Source organism: Tursiops truncatus, chromosome 9 (genome assembly GCF_011762595.2).
Source record: "Tursiops truncatus isolate mTurTru1 chromosome 9, mTurTru1.mat.Y, whole genome shotgun sequence".
Taxonomy (NCBI): domain Eukaryota; kingdom Metazoa; phylum Chordata; class Mammalia; order Artiodactyla; family Delphinidae; genus Tursiops; species Tursiops truncatus.
Window position 1 is genome coordinate 57,526,867 of NC_047042.1, and position 19,153 is coordinate 57,546,019.

At 41.9% G+C, this 19,153-nt stretch overlaps 1 protein-coding gene across 6 annotated transcripts in view; it reads right to left on the minus strand.

The window, feature by feature from the left end:
* JAZF1 (JAZF zinc finger 1) overlaps window positions 1–19,153 on the minus strand; it is a 336,089-nt gene that overhangs the window by 45,231 nt on the left and 271,705 nt on the right. For all 6 annotated transcript variants that reach the window (XR_012334016.1, XM_073809767.1, XM_073809766.1 and 3 more), the window contains exon 3: window positions 5,047–5,243. Coding sequence is in view for 5 of the 6 variants with exons in the window: in XM_073809767.1 (XP_073665868.1) it covers window positions 5,047–5,243 (197 nt within the window). In the remaining variant the exon portion in view is untranslated. The remainder of the gene's footprint in view (window positions 1–5,046; window positions 5,244–19,153) is intronic.

The window sequence follows — 19,153 nt, forward strand, 5'->3', positions numbered from 1 at the left end:
GTGGACCAAATCTGTAAATAAGGTTCCACAAAAACTTTTAGTGTTATGGAACACACCATGTCCACTTGTTTGCATAGTTCTATAGCTGCTTTCCTGCTACAGCAGCAGAGGTGAGCAGCTGAAACAGAGGCCCCATCGCCTGCAGAGCCTGAAGTATTTACTATCTGGTCCTTCGTAGAAAAGATTCTTGACCCACAATTTAAACCATTCTAAGCTTTCCTTAAGTGAATACTTTTTAAAAGTACATTAAAAAAGAACACAAAAAAATGAGGATAGGAAATGAAAAAAATGAGAAAAGAAGATTCCCCTAGGGTTTAGAAATTGCAAAATAAATCTTAGTTCCAGAATCCTTAAAAAATACTTGAAACTCTAGGATGAAACTGAGATCTAATTCTGTCTAGTCAAGAGAGTATATATATTTTTTTATATATCTTTATTAGAATATAATTTAAAAAAATTTTTTTAATTTATTTTTTGGCTGCGTTGGGTCTCCTGTTGCTGCACGTGGGCTTTCTCTAGTTGTGGCGAGTGGGGACTACTCTTCGTTGTGGTGCACGGACTCCTCATTGCAGTGGCTTCTCTTGTTGCAGAGCACAGGCTCTAGGCACACGGGCTTCAGTAGTTGTGGTGCATGAGCTCAGTAGTTGTGGTGCGTGAACTCAGTAGTTGTGGTGCATGGGCCTAGTTGCTCTGCGGCATGTGGGATCTTCCCAGACCAGGGATCAATCCTGTGTCCCCTGAACTGGCAGGCAGATTTTTAACCACTGCGCCACCAGGAAGTCCCTACTGGAGTATAATTGCTTTACAGTGTTGTGTTAGTTTCTGCTGTACAACAAAGTGAATCAGCTATATGTATACATATATCTCCATATCCCCTCCCTCTTGAGTCTCCCTCCCACCCTCCCTATCCCACCCCTCTAGATCGTCACAAAGCATCAAGCTGATCTCCCTGTGCCATGCAGCAGCTTCCCACTAGTCATCTATTTTACATTTGGTAGTGCATATATGTCAATGCTACTCTCTCACCTCATCCCAGCTTCCCCTTCCTGCCCTGTGTCCTCAAGTCTGTTCTCTACGTCTGCGTCTCTATTCCTGCCCTGCCACTAGGTTCATCAGTACCGTTTTTTAAGATTCCATGTATATGCATTAGCATACAGTATTTGTTTTTCTCTTTCTGACTTACTTCAGTCTGTATGACAGACTCTAGGTCCATCCACCTCACTACAAATAACTCAATTTCGTTCCTTTCTATGGCTGAGTAATATTCCATTGTATATATGTGCCACACCTACTTTATCCGTTCACCTGTTGATGGACATTTAGGTTGCTTCCGTGTCCCGGCTATTGTAAATAGTGTTGCAATGAACACTGTGGTACATGTATCTTTTTGAATTATGGTTTTCTCAGGGTATATGCCCAGTAGTAAGATTGCTGGGTCATATGGTAGTTCTATCTTTAGTTTTTTATGGAACCTCCCATAATGTTCTCCATAGTGGCTGTATCAATTTATATTCCTACCAACAGTGCAGGAGGGTTCCCTTTTCTCCACACCCTCTCCAGCATTTATTGTTTCTAAATTTTTTGATCATGGCCATTCTGACCGGTGTGAGGTAATACTTCATTGTGGTTTTGATTTGCATTTCTCTAATGATTAGTGACGTTGAGCATCCTTTCATGTGTTTGTTGGCAATCTGTATATCTTCTTTGGAGAAATGTCTATTTAGGTCTTCTGCCCATTTTTGAACTGTTTGTTTGTTTGATATTGAGCTGCATGAGCTGCTTGTATATTTTGGAGATTAATCCTTTGTCAGTTGCTTCATTTGCAAATATTTTCTCCCATTCTGAGGGTAGTCTTTATGTCTTGTTTATGGTTTCCTTTGCTGTGCAAAAGCTTTTAAGTTTCATTAGGTCCCATTTGTTTATTTTTGTTTTTATTTCCATTACTCTAGGAGGTGGGTCAAAAAGGATCTTGCTGTGATTTACGTCATAGTGGAGTGTTCTGCCTATGTTTTCCTCTAAGAGTTTGATAGTGTCTGGCCTTACATTTAGGTCTTTAAACCACTCTGAGTTTATTTCTGTGTATGGTGTTAGGGAGTGTTCTAATTTCATTCTTTTACATGTAGCTGTCCAGTTTTCCCAGCACCACTTACTGAAGAGGCTGTCTTTTCTCCACTGTATATTCTTGCCCCCTTTGTCAAAGATAAGGTGACCATATGTGCGTGGGTTTATCTCTGGGCTTTCTATCCTGTTCCATTGATCTATATATCTGTTTTTGTGCCAGTACCATACTAAGACAGTATATTTTAAAGAATACTTTATAAATGAAATTTTCTGCAAGATGACTATTACTTCTGCACCAGGAACGCATCCTGAATATGAAACTTGGAAGAGTGAATTTAGAAGGTAGAAACATGGAAAACTACTTATAACCTGGCAATGAAAGTGACTGAAACCACATTAGTCAGGCAAAATAAGCCGCTCGCTCTAACTACAGGTAAAATAACATTTCAAACATTGAAAAATGTATACAGTCAAAATGGTACAGGGTAGGGTTTAAGAAACCATTTCCCCTGCTAATTTTTGATGTTTACATGGAATGTTATTCAAGCAGCAAATAACTTACCAATGATGCTGACAGACTGAAAATGATACATCTTTACCACAACATATATTAATTCTCTCAGTGGGAAATTGCTAAAATAGACAAGGTGTCAGAAAGATTTCTTTACGTCTGAAGGAAAGGAAATGATTCCATTTCTTCCAAACATTCTTACATGAAAAATAATAAACTCTCACTTTTAAAATGTCTTTATTTTCATGGGGTTCTAAAGCTCCCATTATTAATTGGGGAGGTCATGGTTATCTGGTGCTCACTATGAGTCAATCCATATTAAGTCAGGTATAAAACACAGCCAGGTATAAAACTGCCCCCATAATTCACATTATATATGAATAAATATTCATAGAAATACTCAGAAAAGAGAATTGAAGAATTACACTACACTATCATGGCATTCCTTAGATCTACACAGTAAATGTTACACAGAGATGCTGGAAAGTAAATCTTCACGAAATAAAATGTAAGAGGAACATGGTGGTCTATCTAAAGAAAGGGACAAATGCCCAACACAAATGAAACCAATTCATCCTCTATAGAATGACCTCCGATTCTGTTCCTGAAGCAACTGGTTGAAGACTCTGGACCACAGAGACGAACATTTACTGAGTGTTTAAGGCATGCATATCTATCACGTTTAACGCTCGCACAGAAACCTAAGTAATTGGTATCATCAGTGATTTGTAACGGGCGAAGTTCCGTAGGAACTCAGTCTGTCTGCCTTGCGCACCTATCCTGTCTTCAAAATGTCCAGTCCTGATGGAACACAGGGTATCTGCCAACCATGAGCCCCCAGAGATGCCCCTAGAAAAAGAGGTCCTCTAATCAAAGCGACTAAATTTGGAAAGCTTTCTAAACCCTCCTCTTGGAGAATAACAATGTATATATTAAAGCCCTGTATTGAAGAAACCAGTTTACTTTTGTCTAACCCAACATTTCCCCAAACTTATTAGGGAATCCCTTTTCCCAATTACTATTTTGTGAAAGTTATATTCTAAAACACTGAGAAATATGACTGCGGTCACCTCCCTTGATGGGAGATGGATAAAAGAAATACGTAAACTGTAAGAGAAAAATAAACATTTTCACCCATGGTCAAGGGGCAATGCTACTGAAGTGATGGTGTGATTCTAAGTGGCTTCTTTTTGCTCTTAGGATGACACCCTAAGTGCCCTGGTCCCTGCAGACCTCCTTGGCCTCATCTAACAAACACCCCACCACCTGGCCGACCTTCAGTACCTGGGACCTGCCAGGCTCCCCATCATGGAGCCTTTGAAAAATGCTGTCTGCTTGGCTGGATGCGCCTTCTTTCCCTCTTTCCCTACTTACCTTTCAGGGAAGTCTTTCCTGACCCTGTCAAGCCCTTCTCTGTATGCTCTCCTATCACTGAGTTCTTCCATATAGCGAGTTTATGGTTACAATGTTATATTTATTGGTGTATTTATTGGATGAATGCCTGTCTATACCCCTATGGGAGTGAGGGGAAATATATTCCCTGTGCTCAGATGCAAAAAAGAAGAGGAGGGGACCTTTCCAGCCTCTTTCTACCATCTTCTATCACTGCTGACTTAACGGATCTCTTACTTGGGAAAAGGTTCTGAGCCTGTTCAGCTCAGGGCCTGGGCGCACTCTGGTCTGCTCCCAGGCAGGCAAGCTTCGAAGGAATGTTTGGGAATAAGTTCAACTCAGGGAAGACAGTTGTTACAGATGCTAGCTAGCTCTATTCTGCAGTTTAGCCTTATGCAGTAATAAAGTCAATTTTAATCTTCACCTCCGAGTCTTGTTTTATTTTTCAAATTGCTTCCATTTGGGAGGGGAAGGCAAGAAGGAGTGTTCTCATTGGCCCCCTAAAATGCCAACATCTTCCACTAGGCCTCAGTCCATCGGGAAGAATAGGGAGGGGTCTCCTTGGGCTCACTACTATAGCTCAGGCCGGGCACATGGGAGGCACTCTAATTTTTTCAAATTAATCACCCTCTCATGGAAAATTTCTTACATAAGCAAAAATAGGGAGAATGGTATGACAAACCCCTATGTATACGTCACCCAGCTTCAACAATAATCAGCACATGGCAATAAACAACATACAATCGATCTTGTTTGATCTACTTCTCAACTTGACCGAAGCAAATCCAAGACACTGCATCACTTCATACATAACAAACAGTAAAGGCTTGAAAACATATCTGTAAAACCATCATCACATGCATATTATAAAGGATAATTTATAAATATTTCTTCCATAATAAATAGATGAATGAATCAGCAAACGCTATAGGGACCAGTAAAGGGTCAAAGAAGAGGTGGCTCTGAATCATGATCTGTCCCCGGCCCCCAGCACACCGCGCGCGCGCACACACGCGCACACACACACACACACACACACACACACACACACACACACACTCCCCACGGGCCAAGCCACTCACCGGTTGGAGTGCTGCTGCGGAATGAAGAGGAGGGGGTGATGGGCGGGGTCACGGGGGGAGTAAGGCTTCCGCTGCTGTGGCGAGGCGGCGTGGACACATTCCCTCGAGACACGGAGCTGGACAAGGTCAGCGAGAGCTTCGGCTGAATCTTCTTCTTTAGGGACTCCTGCTCTCGGCGGGCAGCGTCTGTCATGAACCTGCAGCAACAGTGGAAGGGACCATGTATGAGTAACCAGGACCATATACAGAGCCGGAGGATTATGACAGTGAACTCAAGTTTGACAGGCGCTCCACCCTGGGAAAGGGGCTTATTCACAGGTCCCAACTTCAAAAACTCACAACAGTTGCCCTTTTCCTACATGATGAAATTATCTTCTAGCTCCTTGTTTTAAAGTTCCTCAAAGTCAGGATCCTTTCTTCCCTGGGCAAACCCTCTGTGCAGGAAATGGACACACATAGACTCCGTACTCACTACACTGCCTTCAGTTACAAGACTGCCTCTCTGGGAAGGTCCTCTCGACCCTCAGAAAGTACACCTGCTCTCGAAGTTCCCCAACCACCCCCAGCTCCAGAGGACTTCCTTCATCTGTAGGTTGGTAGTATTTATTGTTTGTGCCACTGAACATCTACGGCTTCATGAAAACTTTGATTCTTTTTTGTACTCTGGATTCTCATATTATTTGGGTTTTTAACACTTCCTAGGCTGACTGAAGGTCTTGTCTCCCCAGCCATTAGCTGAAAAGGAAGGACCCGAGTCCCTATCATCTTTGCTAGCACGCTGCCAGGCCCATCTTAGCAAACATTTATCAAATGACTGAACAAACCTGCCCAAGCAGATTCAATAAGAGGGTACGAGCACTGTACCAGGAGGAAGATCACGGAGAAAGATCTGTTCATGTTGTGATCTTATTACTCATAAAGGGAAAGGTGACTTTTCTTGGTAGTTTCACTTCGGAAACTTCAAAGTTATTCTTTCAACACTTCTCCTATGCTAGTTATATTCAAACTTTGTTCTTTTCTCACTGTTTAAACTAGTATTTCATAAATTCATGTACTAAGAGACTCAAAACAATCTATGAAATGGTATCCCCTACCTAAAGAGCAAATGTCAACTGCATTTTTGAAAACTGCGATGAAAAGCCTAGTGAATAGAGTATATGAAAATGTTTAGGTGAAAAAAACATACACTTGTGCCCACTGCCTAAGCGAAGAACCAGACCATAACCATACCTCTCAACTCCCCTCCGTACCCCACCCTCTCACCAACTGTGCTTTGACTATTTTAATACAATTCATCGTAAACTAATTCCATTGCGCTTAAACATGGTATTTTACCCAACCCATTTCACATTCTGCCTACAAAATTCCTTTATATTTGTCTTCATTACACTGCGGCATTTTGTAAGTCAGCAGATAGCTCTCATGCCTGGTAAAAGCTTTGAGTTGCTCAAACACCCAATGAAAAAATGTTACAATAGAGTTACAGTGTCTTAAAATGTCTACTTTTACACTTGGAACATGGCTGGCACATTTCTTAAAGGGCTTTTGCAATATAATCTATATGCATAAACTGGATTTTATATGTTGAACCAAACTGTAATAAAGCTACAAGTTTTGCCTTGAGCTCTTCGGTTTTGTGCTACAAGATGGTGATGATTTAAAAAGAAGAAAGGAATGACAATGTAAAACAGAATTGTTTGCACCCGGCAGCCACGTACTCATTTATTTTCAGATGTAAAGTTGGTTCTGTTGCTCTTAAAACTTCTTTTTTCCCTCCTCATAAATCTCTACTCAAAATCTGGACTATAGAGAAAAGCAGGAACGGGTGCTTTCGTTTATTATTCTAAGTACAACTGCTAACTGCCATACTGCTGAGCTTCTTCAACTGGGGTATGCAGTGCACCAGGGAGTGGGTGAAACCACAGGCTAAACATATTGCTTCTTCCAGGAAGACCAAGTGTTTTCAGTGTAGGTCATTCAAGTTAGGTTTTCTTTCCTCAATTTATTTAATTTATTTATTTATTTTTGGCTGTGTTGGGTCTTCGTTGCTGCGTGCGGGCTTTCTCTAGTTGCAGTGAGCGGGGGCTACTCTTCGTTGTGGTGCGTGGGCTTGTCACTGCGGTAGCTTCTCTTGTTGCGGAGCATGGGTTTCAGTAGTTGTGGCTTGCAGGCTCAGCAGTTGTGGCGCACGGGCTTAGTTGCTCCATGGCATGTGGGATCTTCCCGGACGAGGGCTCGAACCCATGTCCCCTGCATTGGCAGGCGGATTCTTAACCACTGCACCACCAGGGAAGCCCTAAGTTAGTTTTTTAAATAGGAAAATCAACACAGATATGCTATGGAATAGAAGGAAAAATTTACATCTTGCATCTTAGTTCAAAGCATGGGACTTGGAGTCAGGCAGGCCAGGGTTCAAATGCTGGCTGTGTGACTTACTATGTGACTCGAGGCAAGTTGATGAACCTCTCTAAGCCTCAGCTTTATTCTCTGAAAAATGGGACTAATAATTGTAGATAAAGGGTTACCATACCTCTTTTCCCTTTCTATAAGAGACTTTGATCTTTGGTTAACTCTGGTAACCTGCCAAGACGTTAAGTCAAACATGCTACAGGGCAACACTGCTTATATTAAGACTGACCCCCCCCAACTGGTAAATGACATCTGGAGTGGGAGGAGCTAGAAACCATCTGTCCACACCTGTTAGGAAGCCAGAGCTCTGGGCTTCCTGAGCGCCGTGATCTTGCCCCTGAACATGCCCCTTGCAGAGAACTGGGGAGCGTGTCCAGGGAGCGTTATAAGAGCTTTGATTCCAGGGCAGCTCCCAGCTTTGCCCGAGGGGCATCTTCCATCTGCATCTGGATAGACTGCCATGTGTACCAGTAAGGACTTCACAGAAGGTGTGACGCGGCCCTGCTGGCAGGCTGTGGCTCTGCCTTTTATCTCTCTGAAAAGACCCAGCGCCCATGGCGGCCTCTGGTCATCTTGTGAGTCTGAATATTCATGGTGGAGGAAGGTCACCTGCTGGTGGACAAGGCAATAATAGTGCTGACTTCAGAGGACTGTTGTGAAGATTAAACGAGGCAGCAGTGCCTGTCATGTAGGAAGTGGCTGTTATTATTATAGAAAGCTTCATAAATGTGGTCTTATCTGTATATTCCATCTACCTTACTCCAAGATTCTTGAGGATGCACTGCATGTCTATGGCTCTGAAAGCACCTGGTTCATGCCTCATGTACAGTAGGATAGGATGTGGAATAGCTGACCAGGAATCAGCCCAGAGAGTGCATAGAGAGTGTCAGAAAGAAACTCCTGCCAGAGAGAGAGAGTGAGCTAGCAAGCTTTGCAGGCTTTGCAGTGTCTTCTCTTACTCTGGTTAAAAAGTATAAAAGTATCACAGCTCACAGTTTTTACTGTAAAATAAATACTCTCCTACAGCTCGGAGATACAAACAACTATAAACAACCACGACAATGTGCACACACATATCCCTCACCTTCACCCCCTCATGGATTTGGTTGGCTATGGACAGCCATCTATTTTTGGCTTGTGTCTGCTAAGTGTTTTCTAGAAGCGAGAACGAGGCACCATGTTAAAAGCATTAAACATGAAACTCATAAAACACTTCTGCCAACCCTTCTCTCTCTCCACTCTCCCTCCTTCTCCCTTGGATTGGTGGTTATGAACTTGCAGCTATACCCATAAATCAAGGCGAGCTTGCCATACCAAGATCCACAGCTGCAGAATTTATTCCTGGTGACAACACACACACACGCATGGGCATAAGAACGCCTTTGGAGCGCTGGATAACATTCACCAGTTTCTCCCTTGGCAGTGTTGCACTGTTCCTCTTTCACTTATCACCCATGACTTCACCTATTTTTTGGAGACTTGTTTAAACCTTAAAGTTTTCAAGCAATGTTCCATCAATACAGTTGTCTGTCAAAAGATGGGTGGATTCCCAATGGCAAAGAATCACCTGGGGAGACAAGTTTATAAAGAACCTGATGAGGCAGAAAAAACAAAGGCTGTGACTGCAGCCAAGAACTGGACTTAAGTTGGCTCTGAGCATTTTCCACCTTCAAGGGCAGCTGCACTTCGACACGTCCTTGAAGGACCAGAGCCCAGATCTTTCCTTCATCAGGATTAGAAATGTTTCCCCTGTATTCCCAGATGAGAGAGAGCTCAGGCTTGGGAAGCCACACCACTCTGTGGTCTGATGAGTTTTTCTCAGTGGATTTTGACATGACTCGTGATCTTCTCTGAAGCCCTCAGTCATCGCAGCCCACATGGGGTTTTAGAGCAGCGAGGAACCTGGATGAGACAGGTCACCTCATCCAACCCCCTCATTTTTCACAGTAACTGGGAAATGAGGTGAAGGGGGCTGTTCAAGGTCACTTTGCTGGCTGGTGGCGGAGCTGGCATCTGAGAAGTCAGCCTTGGGACCCTGTCGAACGTTCCTGCTCTGCCAGGCTGCCACTGGCACAGCAAAGAACCCTGAGCTTTCTTGTGTTAGCTGGAGAGTCATGGTTAAGTTGAAAGGGGTTAAGGAGCTGAAGCTTAGGGCCTGAGGAAATGCAGAGGAAACCCCTCAGGGGTTTACACGTTGGAAGTGGGGCAACTGGAAGAGCAGGGGCCTTCATCCTCCCAGGGTCTGCCAGTTCTGCTCTGTGGGGTCCCTTGGCTCCTGGGGGCCCTGGATTTGTAGCCTCACTGGGCTGTGATGCAGGGAAGGCTCGCTGTGCCCACGTCCCTGAATTCTTTCTGCTTTGCAATGGCAACTCTTCTGAGTACTCGTGTGCCGGTGCGGGCTTATGCTGGCTTGTGAGAGCTGATCATTAAATTTTTAGGGATTTAGGCCAGTTGTTAAACATACCCATTATTAAAAATTAAATTATGTGATTGGGAGTTTGGGATTGACATGTACACACTGCTATATTTAAAATAGATAACAATCGTATGATATCCCTTATATGCGGAATCTAAAAAGAAACGATACAAATGAACTTATTTACAAAACAGAAACAGACTCAGACTTAGAGAATGAACTTATGGTTACCAGGGGGGAAGGGATAGTTAGGGAGTTTGGGATCCACATGTACACACTGTTATATTTAAAATGGATAAACAACAAGGACCAACTGCATAGCACAGGGAACTCTGCTCAATGCTATGTGGCAGCCTGGATGGAAGGGGAGTTTGGGGGAGAATGGATACATGTATACGTATGGCTGAGTTCCTTTGCTGTGCACCTGAAACTATCACAACATTGTTAATTGGCTATAGTCCAATGTAAAATAAAAAGTTAAAAAAATAAAATAAAATAACCAACAAGGACCTACTGTATAGCACAGGGAACTCTGCTCAATACTTTGTAATAACCTAAATGGAAAAAGAACTTGAAAAAGGATACATGTATATGTAAAACTGAATCACTCTGCTGTACACCTGAAACTAACATCGTTAATCAACTAAATTCCAATACAAAATAAAAATAAATAAAAAATAAATTATGTGAACTTAAAATTAAGCATATTAAAAATAAAGGTAACAGGGCTTCCCTGGTGGCACAGTGGTTGAGAGTCCGCCTGCCAATGCAGGGGACACGGGTTCGTGCCCCGGTCCGGGAACATCCCACATGCCGCGGAGTGGCTGGGCCCGTGAGCCATGGCCACTGAGCCTGCGCGTCCGGAGCCTGTGCTCCGCAACGGGAGAGGTCACGACAGTGAGAGGCCCGCGTACCGCAAAAAAAATAAATAAATAAAATTAAAAAAATAAAGGTAACAATACACAAGGTTTATCAGTTCTTATCATCTTCTTTCATTTTACTATTATCTATGCTATTTAGGTTATTTACATTAATAATGTCATATTAATGTAATAATAATGTAATAATAATTATAATGTAATAATAATGTCATATCATATAATGTCATATCATATATGATGCTGTATGCTCCTGCACATTTCTTCCCAACTCTGTTCAGCAATGTAATGTTGGTTGCTTGAAACTGGCCATGATGGGAGTACTTAAACCATGGAAACTGGCAAATATTACAAATCAGGGTTTTCTCCCCACCCCAAGAGTCAGTCGTTAAACATTTACCAGCATACCTGTAGTTATTATTATTATTTTTTTAATACGGAAAGAAAGCATTTGAACCAGGCTCCTTGCCTATTCACTAAAGGAGCTAATCGGGGAAGGGATGAAGGATGGATAAGGAAGCCACCTTTTCCTTTTTAAAAGTATAAAAATAAGACTTCTCATTAAAGAACACTTATAGAAAAATTTTTATAGATTTGTGACTTGTGCTTAAAAACATTTTTAAAAATTCGGTAATACACACACAACTGAGGGTACATATTTACAAGCACAGTTTAAAGAAGAATAAAATGACACTCCATGTACTCACCACTCAGCTTATGAAAAATTTTTTTACCAGAACCTTTGAAGTTTGCAGATACAACTATGGTTGATTTTTCAGGGTATTTTCCTTCTAGTATTGCTTTTCTACACATAGACTGAACTGGATATTCCTTAAATAAAAAAAAAGTCACTTGAGGGTTCATTCACTGTTGACTAACAGCCTGCAAATCTGTGGTGAGGCAAAGTCATGTTTTCCTTTTGAAACTGAAACTGCCATAAGATTAATTTTAACCTTCCTACAAATCAGAAATGCCCAAGTTACTTTAATTTAATATGGTCATTTGCAGTAATATTTGTTATTGCTTGGGGAAGTACATATTCCTTAAGTAAATTTTCAAGACTCCATTATAAATCTTTTAAATCCTTAGACCACAATGTTCATTCAGTCTGACATATTAAACGTGGAAACATGACTATAACACCGCAGGGGGAAAATGTCAAATTGCTGGTCCATGGAGACCAGTTTCAACCACAAACTCAGGAAATTTACAGAGTTGGCTGGAGCCCGGGCAGAGCCCGCCCTGCACCTCACTCTCCGGCCAAACACCTGAGCCCAAGTGTCTTGCTGGGGCAAAACCACTTGGCTTCCGCCCGCTCTGGAGAACCCAGTGATGCAAGTGACCACTAGAAATTCGAGCCTCTCTCAGAAAAACCCGACAAGAATCCAAACTCTGAGATGCATGGCGTGGTTTGGTTGTTATTATAAGACTCTGAAGAGGCCGGGTAGTCCAGAGGCCGGAGCTGTGTGTCAGGAGGCTCGTTTTGGGGAGAAGAAGTGGGTGGCCTCTGGAAGTCCCAATGCTCCCCCCAACCCCCGGTCTGGCCCTGGTTTTTCTACTTGTTAAAACTGAGCAGTTTTGGTTTTATGGTTATAAGAAATATATCACCCCTATGTTCCTTCCCAGCTCCAACAGTCAATGATTCCCGCAGGCCGTGTTTCCCAAACTTTTTTGACCTCAATCCATTATAAGAAAGCCTGTACACACACATGTATAATTAGGTCCACAATCGGCAATTTTGAAATCTCTAGAGCTCTGAAAATTGGAAGGTTTCTTATGTTTGACAGCAAAACTCACGGGGGGACCAACCCTGCCATGAACTACTTAAAGGCTATTTACACACTTTATTTATTGTATTTAGTGTGAATATTTATATGCTTCACTGCACAAACATCAGTGTGTTTGATTACAGGGGGCTGCCCTGGACCCTGTAGGGAGAGTTTTGTAATAGGCAGTATTTGCACCATATTGTCTTTCTGAAATTAGAAGAACTATGACTTGTGAAACGTATCTGGGCACAAAGACAAAGCATTTTTTTTTTTTTTTTTTTTTTTTTTTTTTGTGGTACGCGGGCCTCTCACTGTTGTGGCCTCTCCCGTTGCGGAGCACAGGCTCCGGATGCGCAGGCTCAGCGGCCATGGCTCACGGGCCCAGCCGCTCCGCGGCATGTGGGATCTTCCCGAACCCGGGCACGAACTCGTGTCCCCTGCATCGGCAGGCGGACTCTCAACCACTTCGCCACCAGGGAAGCCCAAGACAAAGAATTTTTATGTAAACATCTGAAACAAAAATTTCTTGAAACAATCCTTACTACCTGTGATACACTCTGATATTTTTCTATTCTATTTGATTTTAACAAAACATCCTGGTCATGACCACCACACTAATTTCTTGACCTACTAATAGGTCACGGCCTGCTGTTTGAAAATATTAGTGTAGCAGTTAAGAGGTGGGCTTTGTAGGCAGACTGTTTAGATGCTAATTTCTCCTCTATATTCTCCAGCTATGTGACCTTGGGCACGTTACCTAACCTCTCTGTGCCTGTTTTCTTACCTATAAATGGTGAAAATAATAAGGGCTATCTTACAGAGTTGTGAAGATGAAGTGAATTAATACATGTAAAGCACCTGGAATAGGGCCTGGCACTCGGTGTTTGACAAATGTCATATGAACGACTCTTGTTCTGCAAATCCTAACTCACAAATCTTTCATTCTGACGCTTAACGTCGCAGTTTGGTTACTTCTGAGCTGAACTACTAAGTATTAGGATAAGTATTGCCATCATGAGTTCTGCTGATTCTGAAAGCAACAAGCCACCTTCACTGTTTCTGCATGCATTGATTGATTAAATTACTGCTTCAATCACAGGCAAATTTGAAAAAGGTAGTTACAGTAGCTGGAATACAAACAGATGGTTCCTCTCCTTAAGGACAACGTGCTGGGAGGTGGAGCATCTATAAACCCACACACCTCCTCTTCTTTACTTCTCTGCCTTGATTTCTTGAGAAGAAGCCAACTGTAGAAGGCCTTTCTAGCAGAACAGGCAACAGGAGCACAGCTACTTGATGGAAAGGTGTTTTTCTATGCAGTTATAGGCTGCCCTCTACTTGGGAGATTCATAAAGTCACACAAGGCTCAGATGTGGTCCACAACCAGACCTCTGAACAAAGTACCACATCCAACTACTTCATTTCAAGCTCAAAAGCTTTGATCTGCCTTTTCAATGGCCCTTTGGGCATTGCCATGTTTTGGTGAAAACCAGTTTGTGAAACCAAGAAAGCTTCTAAGGAAAGCTGCTAGGAGCTGGCAGATAGACCACAATTCTAAGCACTCGCAAATCTGCTAACTCATCGCTCCGGACAGTGGGATCTCTGACCTGACAAGGACAACAATCGATCTTTCCAGTGGAGAGTACCTTAGGGATTTTCCTTTTCTCCAACTATTACAACACGCAATCCAGGACAAGGATGGACGGAAAGCCAGTAAGGAAGCAGAATGATCCGTAAGACATTCGAATAGAGGCTATGGGAATAATGGCACATTTCATCATGTGATCATGTGTGGTCCACATGTCAGAGGACCTGGCTGTTCTAGGTCTCAAGGTAATGATGGCTTTCAGAACACACATCTGCTAATAAATTCATGGGGTGGCTCCTCTCATTTTAGCAACTTAAAGCCACAGTGAGGTTGAGGGGTGTTTGGTTAGAACAGCTGGCCAGTGAAACATGACCTGCTGGCAGCAAGTGGAGTGACTGCTTGTCTGCGCCCCTTCCTTAAGAGAAGGGCCTTTCCTGGTGATCACGGAACTTAACGAATGCTCTTCTTTTCAAATACAAAAGACAATTTGGACTCCCAAGTAACATTAATTTCAGAAAGTTTCTAGTCACGTTTTGAACAATCATATGTTTCACTTCTCATCCCAGAGCTATTTTTGCCTTCACAATCTGAGGCCTGTGGGGTGGATTTTGAAGCTTCATAAAATTTTTCGCAGTGTCACCAAAACTCAGAGCCTCTTTTAATAGGCTGCTGTTAAAAAGTTAATGCAAAATAATAAAACTAAAAGAAGCACCAGAAGAAAACCCACACCATCTAATCAGATCAGTTTGGCACTTAACTTGTGAGGGGTTTGTGTGTTTGTGTGTGTGAGATTTTCATCTGATATTCACATGGGTTGTGGGCATAACTTGTGAAGCACACCAATGAGTCAGATTTGGTTCTTGGGTACCAACCCAAAACCAACAGATTTACTGCATTAAGTGAGACACCTTTTTTCTTCCTCCCTTTTCTTTACTAAGTTTACATGTGATACATACAGAAGGATATAGTTCCTGGACTTTGAGGAGTAGTTCCAGTCTAATTTGCACAAAAGAAATTAACACCAGGGCAAGCCAATTTCATATCAAACACTGTAGCTAGTTTATTAAGAGTTCACCTTATTTTGGGGGACAGAGAGAGGAGAAAAGAGAAGGACATAAGAAAAAAAGAGAAGAGGTGATCTTCCTCTTAACTACTCTCTTGACAACTGTATTTCTTTCTTTTTTTTTTTTTTTATAGAGCAGCTATAGTATAGCTTGAGTATTCTAAAATTTTAAAAAATACTTATTTAGGGACCTCCCTGGTGGAGCAGTGGTTAAGAATCCGCCTGCCAATGCAGGGGACACGGGTCGAGCCCTGGTCCGGGAAGATCCCACATGCTGTGGAGCAACTAAGCCCATGCGCCACAACTACTGAGCCCGTGCTCCGCAACAAGAGAAGCCACCACAATGAGAAGCCTGCACACCGCAATGAAGAGTAGCCCCCGCTCACCACAACTAGAGAAAGCCCGCACGTAGCAACGACCCAACTCAGCCAAAAATAAGTAAATAAATAAATAAGTTTATTTAATAACTAACACTCGGTTGCCCATTTCTATTGCCAAGTGGTACACCTTATCTACCTACCACCTACCATCACCAGCCTCTCATTAAAAAGAAAAAGCCATTGTAACATAAAATATAGAAAGGACATAATCTTGGAATAAAATAATCCTTTCATGAGAAAGACTGTCCTTTATTCTGAGATTATGGTAACAGTAGAACAGGGGAAGAATAAATGTACTTAACTTTTTTTGAGATGCAGAGAAGCTACAATATAAAATTTAATTTTATTAGTTTGTAATCACATCATATGTACATTGTAATATACTGTTTATAATAATATGTTGCTTATAACTATTCTCTAGATACAAGTTATTAAAAATATCCAACTTTATTTTCTATCATGGCCATTGTTAAAAATTCAGTTTCAAGGAATGTTGACTAAAATGGAACTATTAAATTTAGGAGGAATCATTTGCAATATGCTGCAAACTGAAAGAAGCCAAATACATGAGCACCCAGACCCAGGGGCTTCTCCTTTCCCAGAGCTTGGAGAAACAACACACAGGGGCGGTGAGTGTTGGATGCCCCTGCTCCTGGGCCCCACACGCCCTAGGCAACTTGGAGACTGCAGACCAACAGAAACACCCTTATGAACAGCATCATTCAAAGACTAGTAGCTGTCTGTGAAGAGTACTTAAGAATTACTTTTTTTTAAAACCGATAATCTCTTTCCCGGAATTTTAGCGCTCAAATGAAATTCATGCATGGAGGCTAAGTAACTGCAGTAATGAACAAAATCCCATCCCTGAATACCATTATTTTGTATATTCCCAGTAAATACTGGGTATTTTCTCACAACAAAGGAATAATATAGTTAATCTACCTTAATGAAATCTCTGGTTCAGGTTCCAGCAATCACTACTTAAAGCCACAGGTCAGCGTAAATTATCAGTGAAGCAATTAATTTTGATTTACTTTAGCCCGAATAGAGTAAACTGTGGTCTCTTTCATCGTCAATGCCAAGAATAAAAACCACTTCTGAAAACGAAGCCCACAAATCTCTGGTTTGACGGCCAACTGGAATATCCCTCTGTTGGCAACTCTCTATCATCCTTTCCATTCCTTTTCTACTTTCATCGAATTGGAAATAACTATGGCTATTCCTTACACATGGTTTTCATTGCTAATTTGACATCCGTGTAAAAATCAATGAACAAAACAAAGAAGCTGTATTTTATGAGGTTTTGTGGTACAAAACTACAAATAGCTTTTGAGTTTCCTTGTTTTGCCTCCTCTGGAAGTAAATTAACTGAGTTATTTGAGGTTTCCATGTAAACTGCTAATGAGATGATGCATAATTCTCCTCATAAGCTGGGAAAAGTTTAAAAACTAAAGAAAAAAAAATTGGATTTAAGTCTCCAGAGTTTTAGTTCCAGTATCATTAACAGCTGTGAACACAGCTTGGTTGAAAGTCTAGCTTCTGGGGGCAAACTCCTTATTTAGGTATTCAAGCTTCGGCAAATTATTTACCCTCTCTTGTCTTGGGATCCTCATTTATAAAACAGAGGTAACCCTAACACCTACCTCATGGGGGTTATTGTCAAGATCTCGCTAGATAAAAGCATGAAGAGCACTTGGCTCAGCAAAATACTGCACATATGTCAGGAGGCTGCTCAGACTCTTGCTATTTCCATGGTGTTGGCCCTATGCCCCTGACTCTCACCCAGGAATTATGTCAAAAATGTAACAGTCATCTGACTGGATAATTCTTATGTAAGAGGTCATTTGTGCAGGGAACCTATGCAGTCCAGTCTACCTAAGATGGACTTAGACAGAAATCTAAGTCTGGGGTCAAAAGTCTCTGTTTCCAAAGAAAAGCACTTCTCTGACGCTGCCATGACCAACCCACTTAGGTCGGCTCTTCTGACCAAGTGGGCTGGGTGACAGTCAACGTTTAGTTAAGACAAGTGACTTGGAGTGAATCTAGAACCAGGGGATGGGGTGAACTGGAGCACTCTGGCTAAGGAGACTTTGGGTTGAGAAAGAGGAGAGGAAGCGTGTGAGATGGAAGAGGACTCTCAACGTCAGAGGAGATCTCACACAGGTAGGGTTTGTTTATGCCAGGGACGGCACGCACGGCGTCTCCAGTGTCACTTATAATCCACTCGGCCCATGAGAGCCATTGCAACTCCATCCCAGCCCTTTTCCCTGTGCTGCTTCTGGATTCAGCCTTAGAATCTTCCTTTTCACCAGCCCTAGGTTGCCACTATCCACTGATTAAGGTGATGTATAAGTTGAAAGTTTGTGCCATCTCTGACTTACACATTTCCCCCAATATCCGCTGATATTTCCACTAATATTTCAGCTAATATCCCACCCGAGGCATATTCTAACTCAGTTGGTACATGCATTATCCATCCTCAGAGAATCAGGGAGCAACGATGGCAGACAATACACTTAATAGCTGAGGGAGAAAGTTGACTTTGTCCAAGATGAGAACTGTCCCCAAGTGAGGCACAGACCTCAAGTTTCATGGGCCTTGGAAGCTGATTATTTTCCCAAGTGATTCTTCTTTCTTTTTGTTGCAAGAGTTCAGTTAAGCTGCTTCTGGACTAAAGTGTTTGGTGTTCCCTGTTTTCCAGGAGGTTTGCACCTGATAAATGCGTTTAGGTATTGGATTCTTCAGGTAAGTACGCACACATTTGAGGACTGAATAATCATTTTTTAAAAACTCAAAGGGGTATGAACGTCCCTGTGTCTTCTTCCTGCTTGACTTAACCCAAGGAGTTTGTGAATGCTAAAGATACCTGAAAAGCTATAAACTGTGAGTAAATGCTGGAGGTGAAGAGGATGAAGGGGTTGAGGATGGTGATTATTTAAATTTTTTATCAGAGATATTTTCAAAAACACAAAACTAGAGAGGTTAGTGTGATGAACTGCCATGTTACCAACATTTTGCATCTTGGTTAAACTTTCTCCCCTCTTCCCTTTTTAGGTCATGATTATTATCCTTCACATATTTCTTATCATCCTGTGTTCATCTGATCGCTTGAAAAATACATAGGGATAAAATAAATGGCAGAAGAATAAGGGAGAAGGCAAGAGAGAAGAGAGAAAAAAAAATTTCTACATAGTCCCTGGGAAATATCTAATGAAGATTCAAAATTGAGTAAGATGGTTAGTGGCATAACTGCAGGGTCTCCCTCTGACACAGACACAGCTAAACTATAATGTCTGCAAAATTTGAGCACTATTATACAGAGTATATACTGTTGAATGACACACCAAAGGTCTATTAATATGGAAGGTCTGAGCCAATGGCTCCCAACTCTCAGCTATGGGGGACCCATTATAGTGTTGAATGGTGCACTGCTTTGAATATCATAATGGTACTGCTGGGGTCCTTTAAATTTGGGGAGAAAAGGGAATAATACAAAATTACTAGTCAGTACTGCTTCAAAATTAATTTGTATTTTACAAGATCCCCTAATCACCTTTCCCCCACGTGTTCCATCCCAAACAGGGACTTTACAGGTTATTTTGAA